Genomic DNA, 14,378 nt, shown 5'->3' on the forward strand with positions numbered 1-14,378 from the left:
AAGCTCCAGAGCTGAGAATAATGACTGCAGGTTAATCAACGCGTCAACTTTCTGGCCTTGTTTCAGGTAAACGCAGGGCTGCTTTCAAGAATTACTGTGGAATCAGATCCTCATCTTCACAGTTTGAGGCAAAAAAAGAAGAAGTCTTACCTGGAGCTCCTTGATCTGCTTCTGCAACTTGGCAACCAGCGCCTGCTCGTCCTCGAGCTTGGCGGCCAGGCTGGCCATCTCCTTCTCCTTGCGCTGCATGTTCTGCTCCATCTCCTTCTTGTGCTTCTCGAGATCGGCCACGGCTTCCTGAGCCAGCTTGAGGTCTCCCTCAACCTTGCGCTTGTTCTTCTCCAGGTCGGCGCGCGCCTTCTTTTCGCGCTCGAGCGAGTCCTCGAGCTCGTCCAGGGTCTGCTCCAGCTTCGCCTTGACCTTGTTGAGGTGGTTGACCTTGTCCTCGGTAGCCTGGAGGTCTTCGGCGCCCTTCTGGCCCTGCTCCTGGAGCTGCTTCTTTTCCTTGTTCAGCTTGTTGATCAGCTCGTCCTGGTGCTGGATCTCGTCGTTGAGGTTGCGGATCTGGTGGTCCTTGGTGGCCTTGTCCTGCTCCGCCTTCTGCAGCGCCAGCTCCAAGTCCTCGATGTCCTTCTTCAGGCCGGAGATCTCGCTCTCGAGCTTCTTCTTGGACTGGCTGAGCTGAGAGTGGGCATCTTCCTCGTGCTGCAGGCGGTCGTTGAGATCCTGGAGTTGGCTCTCCAGGTCTCCCTTCTGCGTGAGGGCCTTGTTGAGGCGTTCCTCCACGTCTCCGGCACCCATGCGCTCAGCCTCCAGCTGCAGGAAGAGGTCGTTCTTCTCCTGCAGAACCTTGACGTTCTGGCCCTCGAGCTCCTTGCGAAGCTTCTCCTCCTTCTCGAGTGCCTCCTGGGTCTTCTTCAGCTTCTCCTCCAGAGCCTTGAGCTCGTCCTCCACGCGAGCCACAGACAGCAGGGGCTTGACCTGTACAGCGGCCAAGAACCACCCGGTGTTCAGTTTATCGCAGTAAAGTTTTCACAAGGTCTGAAGAAACTTCTTTGGTCACCTGAAGCCTTTATTTAACATTGATCGCAAAAAGGTAGACTGCGTCTAGTTTAAACCACAGCAGGAGCTAAAATCTGGCTATCATTGTGAGAAAAAACCATCTAGACGAAAGAACCATCTTGCATTGAAATTAGGGGACGTGATAACGGTACTATTCTTTCCATTATACATTCTCGTAAAGTCATATCAATTTAATCAGAGGAGCTTTTGAACGCACCTTGCTGTACAGCTTCCACCACAGCCAGTTGCGCAGCTGGAGGAACTTGCGGAGGTTGCGCTGGATGACCAGCAGTGCGACTCTGAAATAACGAGTGTTTGATTTAGGCCCGAAGAAAAAGAACAACGCGGAACGCAGTACACGCATAAGTGAATCGAAGACTTGAAAATATCTGGTCACACCTTAGTCGTTTCAATGCATTGCGCTACATTTTGTCTTTACAGTAGCATGCGTATGCTGGATATATTCAGCAGACGTATACGTGGCATTATCTGACCCCTAACGCAAGCTACAACATGGAAGCCATGTGCGTGTTCTTCAACGCATATCTTTTATTAATATACAAGAGCAAAACGAAGTAGCGGGGTATCGCTGTGAAACGACGCCGTATACCAATTACTAGTAAAACGGCCTCAATGGCTTACCTCTGTTCCTTGAGCTTCTGGAAGTGCTTCTTGCAGATGTACCAGCGAACGGCGGCTTGAATCATGGTAATGATCTTGCCCAAACGCTCGTCACGCATTTCTTCCAGGCGACCCAAGACACCTGCCCTGAAGAAGATCTGGAGCCCCCATAAAAACACGTAAATAATGGGTCTGCGGATCAGTGATCACCTCCCTAATTACCGAAAGTGCCTTTCGAACGGGATATTTGTTTCCAAATATCACCACTATTTAGACTAGCGTACACAACAAATGCTATCCAGGTTCTGCACTGCGACAATTTTTTGATGTGGTATACAGCCAGTTATGTAGGCTTCGATATGTTTAATTACGTTCTTTAGACAGAGCGGATGATGTCCTTAAAATGGAAGTATTTATACAGCCCTAAAGCGGGTGACCCTTTGTGTAAGACGCTACTAATAATAAATTCAATCCGTAACATCAGGCGCCGAGCATCAAAAAGACGCCAAAAAAACATTTCGGGCACTTATATTCCGTTAAAGCTCTCAGGCATTGAGATGTTCCTTTTTTCAAGCATCTAAAGCAACCCTAATCGTGATCAGATCTGGATTTCGGGAAACGTGATTGTCAAAAAAAGCGAGCGGTTAGAAGACAAAGCCCACTAGGCGTATTATTTAGCATGGAATTCGTACCCCTTATGCTTTGAGTAAACTCAACTAAGTAGTATTCGGCCAGCTTGATCTACCGACACGAAAGTCATGCCGAACTGAATGCACAAGCATTCCTCAGGCCTTGATTTTTTCTCTTGAATCATCACGCCCCCCCCAAACCCACAGCAATGATACACTCCAAATACAAACAAACGAAAGCAGAATAAGGTGGGGCTAGGGAGCAAGGAAGGAATGAAGGAGGCCAGGTGGTAGAAAGGGAGTAGCTCTCACATACCTTTGTGAAACCGAGACGATACTCGCCCTCGTCAAGTTTCGTGGCCTCCATGAGCTTCTCGGTGGCAGCACGAGCATCCACGAAGCCTTTGGGGAGCACGTTAGGGGCAAGGATGGCGTATCTACGGGACAGGGAATGGTGCACGTACAGGTAGGGGACTTTGAGTAAGAACCACTACGGCTGGCTACGTGGCTGGACTTCTTTCTTTTGCGCCCTGTCGTTCACCGTTACGGTGCCACGAGACGTCTGTTTTGGTATGCAATGCGCACATTTCGAGGACTCTGTGCGAGCATGAGGCAACTTTTGTAAGAAGTCTTTCTTTTGCTTTTGGGATAGCCTTTGTTGGAAAAAAAATTGCCACTGCTTGCGGGATGAAGCCCAGCCGCGTCGCAGAGACGTTACCGCCTGGAACGAGTCGCCACGTGTTAGTGGCATGCGGATCAGCATAGGGCAGGTCAGCATAGGAGCGGCAGCGATTGTATGAAGAGTTTGCGAGCAGACAGGGTTTGCCTATGGGTCAGCAGGGACACAGCAGGTGGCTGAAGGAGGTGGGGCCGTCGTTGTGGACCGTACCTTATCTTGTCCGTATCGGTACTCAAGCTCGTCAATTTTGGTCTGTTTCATAATTATGTCCGCCGCCTTTTTCCCCTCGATGAAGCTTTCTGGAAGGTGTCCGCAGGCTAGGATCCCGTATCTATGACCACAAGAGAGGGTGGTCGGAGCCACAGTGATGAACTACTAGCCGCTTTAGACGACCTTGGCTAAGTTAGACACACGAGCAAACGTGCTGTGCTTCATAGGGCACCGAAAGCGTTGCGGCTACGTATCGTGCTTATAAGAGCACACTAATTGCGTCAGAGTATTATTTATCTCTTTGACAAACAAATGTCTTTCACGCAAGCGTGTTGTCAATGCCTTATACTTCTATCAGCTCAGAAATTTAAAATTGGTAGCGCTTGACGGCAAGGGGGGAAACCAGGGCGGGAAACCATACAAGACCGTCGACACACACAAAAAAAAAGTCCGCGCTCAAAAATTCCTATTTGTTAAAAGGGGTGGATCCATCACGGATCGGAACCATGCTTCCGAAGGGAGGCAGCCTCAGGTTGCATGGGGAAAAAAGGTGTCGGCCTTCAAAGGCGCAAAAGTGTGGCGGAAAAAGGGGTCTTGAAGTGGCGTAAAAAGGGCGCACTTACCGCTTCTTCGGAAAAAATATCGCAGATTGGGCCGTCGGACCATAAGGGAGTTCTAAGGGGATTGGCTACAGGGTAGTTTAGGATTCGTTCGGATAGGACGGGTTCGGAAAGGGTCGTTTCTAAGTTGCGCCTCTGTTGTGCAGCTCGCTCGTGATTTGGAGCTTTTAAGGCCTCCTCGAAACTGGCGTAGCTGTTTCTGACTCTAAAATGAGCAAACAATATACATCCATGAACGCAAGATGAGGCCAGGCTGAACCATTAGATAATACGGCCAAATCATTAATAAGAAAATCAATTTTGCGGTATTAAGGCGAGCTACACCACAGACTGCGCACGGACGGAGGGTCGAGGGGGTTCTCCTGTCACGAGTACGTGCCTTGCTGTGTCCGAAGCGGAAATCGTTGGCATCGAGCTGAATCGCCTCGATGACCTTTTCCGAGCAGTTTTTCGCGTCAACGAAGCCCTTGGGGACTGCGTTGGGCGCCAAGATTGTATATCTGGTCGAGAACAGAGCGCAGTCAAAAAATGTTAACGGTAGGTACTATGAAAATTCACGTTCTCGTCTTCTTAGTCTTCTTTCGACTAGTCGTAATGAATGCGACCAATTTACCTCTAAAATAACTATTACTTTTGGAATTTTTCTGGCCCAGGTTTCGACGAGGAACGCGATTGCTCGCAAACCTCCCTCATTTGGAAGCTTCAGCCAAAGCAAAATTGGAACGAAAATACTCTTCGAGAAAATCAAAAACTCGATACTCCTTTTAAAGCGCACAGCGCAAGCGTTGTGTGCGCATGCACGCGTTTTGGCAGACACGCTGATTGCCAGCAAGCGCCTGTGTGACAGCCCGCATAATAAATGAAAAAGAAGCCACAAATATTCGAGGAAAAAGGTATGCACAGCGCATCAGTGTGATAAGCTTCCACAATGGTAAGATTTATTCAATTTGATGAAGTCGCTGTACACATATTGAATTTAATGGCCGTATAATATGTGCTTGCGCTGCATATACTTTTTTCTTCGGACTGAGCTTTGCGAGATAAAATCATCACCAACAATGAGTGATGTTGGATTGTTTTTTGCAGCTATATTAGCAAGGATTACATTTCACGTTCATAAAATTGAATGGTTGTTGATAATTGGCATTGACAATATTTCATTCTTTCACATAGAAAAAGCTTGATTTAAGTATCATGCACAAAAAGTGCAGTGATCTATGTACTGTACGGAAGGTGCAAAATTCACTGAAAATGCTGGTATTTTTAAATTAATATGACTACACTTAGATGCAAACTCACACACACACCTCGAAACTACAAGATATCTGTAACAATCCGCGTAAGCAAAACAGGTGCTTCATCGTGAGCCGCTAGGAGGCGCCACGCTCGAAACTTACCGCTGCTTGAAGTCGGGGTAGATCATCCTGTTGGGGAAGCCCTTGCGGCAGATACGAATGCCTTCAAGCACACCGTTGCAAGTGAGCTGGTGCATGACCAGGTGGGAGTCGATGACGCCTGCAAACGCGCCACAGCCATTGATGCAAGGCGCCGCCGCGGCTGCTTACCCGCAACGAAACCCGCAGCGTTTCCTCATGGATGCTCACCTTCTTTAAGTTGAGCCATGACTACAAAGTGATAAAACTTGCATATTGCAAGAGCTAGTTTGAAGTCTCCTTTAACTAACGGGGATTTAACGATAGCTGGGCTGCTCCAACATAGAAACTCGCTGCATGTGCCTCAAAAATAAGGGCTGAGCAGCACGAATGCTTCAAATACATTAAAATTATTTGATATAACGCTAATACCTTACAGTAATTTCCTTGTTTAATCTACAACTCGTTTGGAAAGAACAACAGAAGCATGCACTTTGAGACTGACGATTGCGGCTTGGTGTTTTCGCAATGTTTTAATAAAACATGTGCCATCATTTATCTCTCGCGTTTCTAAACAAATTTGTAGTCGAAAAATTTACTACGATATTTGAAGAGTACCGAGAGGTAAAACGAAATGGTATTTCTTGCTTCTCTAATCGTTATCCATTTTCTTATTTCATTGCCTGAGAGAAGTCAGTCTTTACTGGGTTAAGCTTATATTTCAGTAACCATTGTTTGTCTTTCTTGCATAGAATATACTAGCACAAGTTACTGACTAGAGAAATCAATCATATCGCCCGCTTTTCTCCAGACATTAGCGGTGTAATGGTACGCTTCAACTGGCTGTGCCCTTAGAGGCTGAATCGAAATATTGCTGCTTTTCCAAATTGTAAATACACTAGTAATTTAGACTCAAGTGCAATAATTCTGGAGTTTCTGCATAAATATATGCACCCACAGAACTTTTGGGCTACTAGAGAGAGTCTTAATCATTCACCGCTCTAACGCGAGAAAAATCAAATACAGAGAAAAGAGGAGGGTTCGGGCGGGAGTGATTTACCTGGGGACTTGGTTTCGTTTGGAATGATACATCGGACAAAGTGGGGGGAAGTGCTATTCAGGGTAGCCATCAGCTTGTTCAACTGTTCCTGTGGGTCGTCAGGGCAGGGCAAAGGGTTAGGCAGCGGCACAAAAGACAGTGTGCGCTTGGTGGTGGTGGTTGTTGCACCGGTGTTCCACTGGGTGTACTGGTTTCTGAGTGGGGTGTGGCGAAGGGGAGGCGGGGATGGTTTCCCGGTGAGCGGCATGCTACGCGAACAGCCGGTTTCTTACCCCTTCTAATCATTTGAGCGTCGTAAAAATACCTTGCACCAATTACTGCCGTAACAAATGCTTCTTCCGCATAACTAAACCCTAACTTCAGGCGATTCTGACACCGTGTAATGCTTTCTTGAGAAAGATTGAACATTTACACGCTTATTGCCTCAATGTGGCTGTTGATAGGTTTGGATTTGACAATTTTTGCTTTCGATTTTACGTATCTACACAAATTTACGCATCTTCCGAGGCGTAAATATGCCAAGCTCTTGTTGTGAACGACGTATCACCTTTAAGTGCAGGGGCGACAGTTACAGCAGATAGTTCGCGTCCTTTTGTGTTTCCCATAGGGATTCACACATGCGAACTTGAAGATTGCACAGGACTGTTAATGAAACCGGCTGTTTGTTTTTTCTGGGGGGACAACCCGAGTCATCGAGTGGGGGACAGTGTGGACGTGTGGAGCGGGGTCGGGCTTCTGTCTTACGTGGCTGCTTGAACTCGTTGGGAATGATGCATCTCACGAAGTGTGGATGCGTGCTGTGGAGTGTGGCCATCAGCTTGTTCAGTTGTTCCTTGTTGTGGAAAACGAGCAAAGCGAAAGGGTTAGACGCACGCACGCCACACTGGCGGTACAAGTGCGCGCTATTCACTCGTACAGCGAGCAGGTCAGCCAAAAGCGGCGTCGCAGTAATGGCGCTGGTAACATCACTCACAAGCAGCGAACGCGAGAGCAAAGAGGCAGTGGCCAGACTCTTATGGCGCACAACGTGCATTTAACCACTTGTGGCCATGTTGCTAAGCTCGCCATTTACAACAAATGCATTGCCAAGTCGAGCAAATTTAACCATCAGCACCTTTCAGCATGCAAATAAAATATAAACAATTACACATCATCCCAAGCCAAAGTATTCAAAAAGGCGCAAGCATCAGCACAATCTCTGTAGCTCAGTATCCATATTTGGCATACGCTTGGCACAGCAGAAACAGCACAGCATAAAGTATATTGTAGCAGAAACAGCCCGTTACTTCAAAGCTTGACGAATTTTAGGTTACACGTTTGGCAAGGTAAGTATTAACGCGGCATCGGAGGAGGCTTTTTGAACGAAAAACCAGGGCTGCGTCTGTTATGCACCTCGCACCAACAAGCAAGACAATCATATTAGCAGGCAATGGCCATCGTTGGCCACTGGAACAGTTGGGAGGTTGATGGGAGAAACTTTTCTGGAGAATAGGGAGGGACTACGTTGTTACGACGAAAGAATTTTGGACGGGGTAGCGAAGAAGGTAATTATTCAAGAGTGCATTGCTGTGGCGGAATTGGGTTTCTACTGGGCGATTTCTACAAAACTACAGGATGGGGGCAATCGTAGTATTTCATATATTTTGGAGTAAAACGGAAAAGGGCAACTACTGAGGGCACGAGGGGCATCGAAGGGCACTAAATAAACATTGGCAGGCAGGAGACTTTGTTTTACCGAGATAGTATGCAAGGAGCACTATCCATCAGTAACACGTATCATTAAAAAACAATACACACAACCAGAGGGCTTCTTGCAGGAATACACACAAGGATCGAAAACACAACTACTGGAAGGAGACTTTGGGCAGTAAGCATGCGAATAGAGACACAGGAAAGGGCCACAACACGCAGTCACCTGCTTTACTTCTAGCACTAATTCACCCCTAAAACACACTAGCTAACCTTCATTCGTGCCATTTCTGAGTTGTTATGGTCATTTACCAACGAATCGGCACCGTGATGTTAACAGACGCATTAAACTTTCAAAAGTAAATTGGCTACCTTAGCATTAATAGTACGTGGTTCGAGAAAATTTGCTCTGAACGTATGCTGAACAAACTAAGGTTCATAATGTACGAGGTATTACTTAAAGTATTTATTTAAATCAAAACTGCGGGTTGTTTTCACGGCTATCTTGAACATTATTGTAAATAGCTCGCTAGGTATGGCAACTGCGTGAGGGCGGGTGGTGGGAAGTGCGAGGGGTACCTGCGGATTTGGTTTCGTTGGGAATGATGCATCGGACAAAGTGGGGTTGCGTAGAACGAAGGGTGGTCATGAGCTTGTTCAGTTGCTCCTACGAAGAGACAAAGGGTTGAGGTCATGCCGCTCATGCCGGGCTGTACCAGTGACCACCAGGGTCGCAGGGAGGTCGTGATGGTACCGACGCTTGGTAGGTGGCACTATTCAAGTCAGAAGGTGTAAGATAACGCCGCACATGATTACTGCCATAAACACACCTATACCTGCGATCAGTTGGAACACTTGCATTTTCCGGACGTATTTAAAAAACACATGATTATACGTTTATTTTCCGCCTGTTAGACAGCACTGCTTCATTGTCAACAAATTTTGTATCTACTTTTAACATAGCATCGCGTCGTTAGGCTTAACCCGGATCAGTTTGCTCCCGTCGCCATAGGTACCGCAAGAATGCCCGGTTTCGGGTGGCGCCAATCTTCCAACCTCATTGGAGCTTCTGGACGCCCATTCTTTGGGCCTAATCCCTACCTAACCGTCGTGACCTTACAACCTCCGATGCGACCCTTCATGGCTGGAACCTGTAAAGGCCTCAGGAAGGTATCAGTACACTTGCACAACAAGAATACATGCGTGATCAAGGTATCTGACATCGTCCAATCCAACAACGCATAAGCGTTGCAGAATTGTTATGCAAATGCAGAAGGCCACATCACTAAGAAAGTGATCGATCATGATTGACATCCTGTGTGTGAAGCACATATTGTCTGTTGTGCGTACGTTTTACTAAGTAACAATGGCTATTATGTGGGCTAAAGCTCTCTGCACTTGCAGACAAAGACAATGCAGGAATCCTGCTGGACCGTCAAGAGGCATCCCACTATGGTGCACTGGTGTTCCCTGCAAAGCGACATCTCGAATTATGGTTTCGTGTTCTTGCATTTCATTACACTCGTGTTCTGTCCGGTGATGCGCACCGACCACCAAAGCGCACGGCATAGAGCATACACACACAAAATCATTGTCATTCTTTCTAAATGCTTTTTACAGACTTTCTGTTATCCAACCACAAACGTTTCTGCACGAATACGAGACCTAGATATAAGCAAGCATTATCTTTAAAATAAAAATGTTTGTAAATAATGCATGCGTGCACCAAAGAATACAAATAAAAATATTTACTTGATAGGAACACTCGTCGTTGAAGTTACAATACAAGGGTTTGAATGAACGCACAATTGCCCTTTTTTGGCCGCTTTCCCAATGTTGTACGGAGTCCATTTGAAATACAGCCGGTGCCAATGCTATACCGAGTTGCTCAAGCAAAGAATTTCCTTAATGCACCAGCACAGGGGACCAATAAGATAATATTCTTGATATTCACTTAACAAGCAAGGAATAGAAGTATCATGGTGGAGAAAGGTGCGCATACCCTGTAGAGACCGGACACAGTCTGGAAGCCGGAACCCTTCTTGCGACCGCCTGAAAGATCATTGCAACCGTTTTAGGCACTTTAAATTGTTTGCTTAGAGTACAAAACGTTAATTTTATCTGAAAGTGTTTTTATATATTCGTTTCGAATATCTGACTCAACTTTGAATTCCTACGGACGATTCTCAGCAAGAATACTGGCTCTCGGGTGCTTTGTTCAACAATTTTGAATTCCACCAAATTTATATACACACTACCCCAAAAGTTGGCGAGAAGTTCACTGGTAGTTATAGTTAAATGTTGTTAGCTGGATTTTCCAACTAGAAACCTTGTTGTTTACTCAGATTTAAAAAAATTGTTTTATCCTTGAAATACCCCGTTGCAATCTCTCTCGCGGGCAATATGCCTTTCAGGTCAATGGGTAAACCACGCCGGTTGGTTTGACCAGACTCTTGCTGGTATTGCCGCGATAAGTGTGCGAGCCAAGGCGTGTGCCCAGTTTTTAAGAGTTGAGGCACCAGCAGAAAAGAGCGCAGAAAAGCGGTTAGGACTTCGAGTGACGTGTGCATGTAAAGTTTGAAACGAGTTCCCGCCGATTCTATTGTAGGAGGCACAAGCTCTACTCACCCTTTCCACCCTTGTCATCACTTGCGCCGAGACCAGGGTGATCTTCAAAGATAGCCTGGAGGAGAGCGTTGGAACCCTTCTTGAACTGGTCAACCACGCAGTCGTTCAGAGGGTCCTTGTTCTTTTCGAGCCAGCCGGACAGGTTGTAAGGGACCTGCACAGCAGTGGTACAAATTTAAATACTTCCTCCTGAAAGGCCAAGAACACGTCTTACTCACAAACCGCACTCGCGTCATAATTTCTGAACGCCTACTAAAGGTTTATTTTATAAATAACCAGCCTAACTGAAGACTTGCGCCCCTGTGGACTTCGCTGTTGGTATCCTTTTTCTCGAATTTAACTGAATTATTTCGCTAAACAAAGCTGACAAGTTTGCATTGACACAAATTGATAATGATGCCACGCATCCTACAACAAAATATATAGCCATCAATGATAGACTTCCCTCGAGGACCTCTTTGAAGTAATTACTATAGGCAGAAAATATTTGGGCAGAATATTCAACGGATCCTTCAGCGGCGCTTTTTTCCGTGCTGTGCCAGAAAAACGTCTTCCCGGTGACCAGAGTGTTTTTATAGCGTTTATATGAACGTCAAATCAATGAAGTGTCAGTGCAACGACGTAGCCCTCAATAAACTAAAACATTTTCCACACGGTCGACTCGACAAGGAAATGTAAAATTGACATCAATTAATCACGTTTAGACCTTAGTTAAAACAGAAAATATTAGACGAAACATACCAGCTGTGCAAAGGTTCGATTGTACTTACGGTGCCAGCGTAGTGCACAATGGCGAAGTGTGCCTCAGTCTGGCCTGGCTTAGCCGGCTTGGGCTTGATGAAGTTGGGCGACTTGCCCAGGTGGTTGGTCTTAAGCTTCTCCTCGAAGGTCTTGTCCGTGGCCTTGGGGAACATAGACTCCTCTTCCAGGATGGACAGCAGGCCCATGGGCTGGCCGCGCGAAGTGGAAACAGGGCTCATCAGAGGACGCAGCTCCGCTATCAATTGTATGACATGCACCAAACTTTTCGTCTAAACTCCACCCTGTAGGGTACTCGCAAATTTCTACATTAACGTTAAGTCAGGAAGTGCCAGAAATACCTATCCCACCACGTAGACACTGTAGACGAAAAGCTCATTTTTTCTCTGACCTGATTTTGCAGATGGTTGTGTGTGGATGACACTTGTACTTTTTAAGCCTGTCAAAGCTGAACATAGGTATTTTAATCTACACGTTTTGCATGTCAACTGAGCTACGTTCCGTCTCGAAAGTAATTTACTGTTCGTATGTTAGGAAAAGTTTCCAGAACAAAGAAGTGACGTTAGACTGTGGTAAAGCATATTCAAAGATCATTTTAAAGGGTTATAAACAATAGGCTCTTATGCTGATATACATATTAGCATACGATCGTAGCCCAAATTAAACAAAAGAAAAAACACAAGGCACACAGATTCTATTTCGCCTGAAGCGTTTACCATAGCTGCGACCACAAAGCTACGGTTAAAGCGGCAACTTGCTTTCTTCGCAACGACATGCTTGTGACCACTAACCATCAGGAATAAAAATTGAGGTGATTGGCACAACAACATGCATAGAAATGTCAAAGGCATCAGCCTTGAAACAAAAAATGAAGCGTTATCTAATAAACGTTGTAGCATGCGAGTGCTCTGTGCACGCTTGTGTTTGTTGGGAGGTTCTGGCATGCGGATACTATCGTAGAGGGATGACAATATAGTTGGACGGTGTCGCATAACCGGAAAGCATGCCACGGAACCGGTGCGAGGAACCAGGAGCAAAGGGAAATATACGAAAGGGTATTCAACCTTTCTTGTTGGTCGTCCTGAGGTGGGTATAGGTGTGGCAACGATCATGCAGCCGTTCTCTCATGTTCACGAGTAGAACGAAGTAAAAAGGTGTCAGACTACTTGACTTGGTCTCCGGGAAAAGGGGGTTCAGGTCGGATCACTTCGCTCAAACTTTAATAGTGTGGGGGTGGGAAGTTAGCCGTGCTGAGTCTCTACGAGTTGAGTTACACCACATTACATCTGGTGGAAACTAGGGCAGAGGGACAGTGCTCGGAGTGGGCGTGGCGTCTTCGGGTTTAGGGCGAGCGTTACCTTCTCGATAAGTTCGATACACGCTTGGAGGTCGAGACCGAAGTCAATGAAGACCCATTCGATGCCCTCCCGCTTGTATTCTTCTTGCTCCAGAACGAACATGTGGTGGTTGAAGAACTGCTGCAGCTTTTCGTTGGTGAAGTTGATGCAAATTTGCTCGAAGCCGTTGTACTGTTCGCGTGGTCGGGTAGTTTGGGATACGTGGGTGGGCGTGTCGTTTTTGGAGGGAGGTGTGTGAAATTGCGGTGAACCAAGGGGCGAGACAGAGAGAAGAGAGCACAAAAACACCAGCGGTTAACAGCACCAAGCATTTGGCTGATATTCAGAGCGCCAGCCGCAGAACCATGAAGCAAGGGGAATAGTTTTACAGCAGAGGGAATTTAATAGTTTGCCTCGACAACGCCAGCGATATCAATTTTATGACTAAATTGATTTTAATTAGGTCCTTGAATGCCATAAGTGCATTTAGAGTGTGTCAACCTAGTAGTGACTGCGAAAAAAAGACGCGGCGCTGCTTTTGTCTGGTTGTACGGCAGGCGCTCCTTAATCCTAACGGGTTACGCGCACATCCTGTCTGCGGCGGCTAGCAGCTGCGGCGGTGGCCATTACGGCAGTAGCTGACGCCAGGCGTCACCCGACACTAGTTACCTTCTCAATGAGCTCGATACACGCTTGCAGGTCGAGCCCAAAGTCGATGAACTCCCATTCGATTCCCTCGCGCTTGTACTCTTCTTGCTCAAGAACGAACATGTGGTGGTTGAAGAACTGCTGCAGCTTTTCGTTGGTGAAGTTGATGCACAGCTGCTCAAAGCTATTGAACTGCGAGGATGGAGGAGAGGGAAGGGAGAGAGGTCTACTTCGGGAAAGCAAAGGTCAGCACCTACGGCAACAGGGTTCCCGGACTGTAGCGTCCGATGAAGCACGTATTGAAGAGGGGTGACCTCGGCGGCTTTGAGACAGCGGGACACGAGGCAGGCCTGACGTACTAAGCAGTATCGGCATAACTCCCTCGGGTCAGCCGTCACGAGGCAATTAATTTTGGGTTCTCTCGGAAACAAGGTATTTAGGGGGAAAGCACTGGGACCACTACTGAGGGCTGTTTGCTGTAAGGAAAGGCTGTAAGGGAGGTACAGGGGCGAGCATTTGGACGGGTGTTCATATTCTGTTTTCTTAACCTTTCCTGCTTGCGCTGTCCCTGCAGCAAATGCTGAACGGTGCGGTAACGCTTCATATTGCTGTTCTTAAGTCAAACTGCTATGGAATGTTACAACCCAAATTATATTCAGTATTTTCAAAGCTGAGCAATTTTTCAGGTTTATGGCGAAATTTATGTGGCAGCATTATTTGAGCAGTAAATTTACCCTAAGTAAACGTCACTGGCAAACCCCGCACGTACTGGTTCTTATCAACAAGCACACAGAAGAACTTCAATAAATATGTGCATAAAATGCGTTCTTGAACCAGAGACCGGGCTCTGTGCCTGCCACTAGAAGCTGTAGTTGTACGGTATACTCCTGTCTCGAAGAAACCAGCATGTCATCGTATAACAGGTTTCGTAACCACGACACCAAACCTACGCAGCTTTCTTCCCGGAGGTATGTTCACAGACGCACCATGCTTCACGGAGAGAAGCACGGTGCTTTAGCCGAAAATCGACTGCATCTTGGTGCCTCCTGACAATAAGTAAAAT

At 46.7% G+C, this 14,378-nt stretch overlaps 1 protein-coding gene across 50 annotated transcripts in view; it reads right to left on the reverse strand.

Annotated features, from left to right (window-relative positions):
- Mhc (myosin heavy chain) overlaps nucleotides 1-14,378 on the reverse strand; it is a 43,012-nt gene that overhangs the window by 10,032 nt on the left and 18,602 nt on the right. For 10 of the 50 annotated variants that reach the window (XM_077671186.1, XM_077671188.1, XM_077671192.1 and 7 more), the window contains exons 13-22: nucleotides 13,337-13,507; nucleotides 11,342-11,521; nucleotides 10,572-10,725; nucleotides 9,946-9,995; nucleotides 6,255-6,342; nucleotides 5,219-5,336; nucleotides 4,201-4,321; nucleotides 1,705-1,841; nucleotides 1,280-1,361; nucleotides 151-981 (exon numbers count right to left, since the gene is read on the reverse strand). In XM_077671186.1, the coding sequence (XP_077527312.1) occupies nucleotides 151-981; nucleotides 1,280-1,361; nucleotides 1,705-1,841; nucleotides 4,201-4,321; nucleotides 5,219-5,336; nucleotides 6,255-6,342; nucleotides 9,946-9,995; nucleotides 10,572-10,725; nucleotides 11,342-11,521; nucleotides 13,337-13,507 (1,932 nt within the window). Of the gene's footprint in view, nucleotides 1-150; nucleotides 982-1,279; nucleotides 1,362-1,704; nucleotides 1,842-2,628; nucleotides 2,750-3,201; nucleotides 3,323-4,200; nucleotides 4,322-5,218; nucleotides 5,337-6,254; nucleotides 6,343-6,998; nucleotides 7,087-8,522; nucleotides 8,611-9,945; nucleotides 9,996-10,571; nucleotides 10,726-11,341; nucleotides 11,522-12,688; nucleotides 12,860-13,336; nucleotides 13,508-14,378 lie in introns of all 50 variants that reach the window. The other 40 variants (XM_077671215.1, XM_077671195.1, XM_077671217.1 and 37 more) reach the window with 13 other exon arrangements.

The sequence above is a fragment of the Haemaphysalis longicornis genome, unplaced genomic scaffold, assembly GCF_048455015.1.
Source record: "Haemaphysalis longicornis isolate Haplotype H1 unplaced genomic scaffold, Haemaphysalis longicornis Haplotype H1 scaffold_5, whole genome shotgun sequence".
Taxonomy (NCBI): domain Eukaryota; kingdom Metazoa; phylum Arthropoda; class Arachnida; order Ixodida; family Ixodidae; genus Haemaphysalis; species Haemaphysalis longicornis.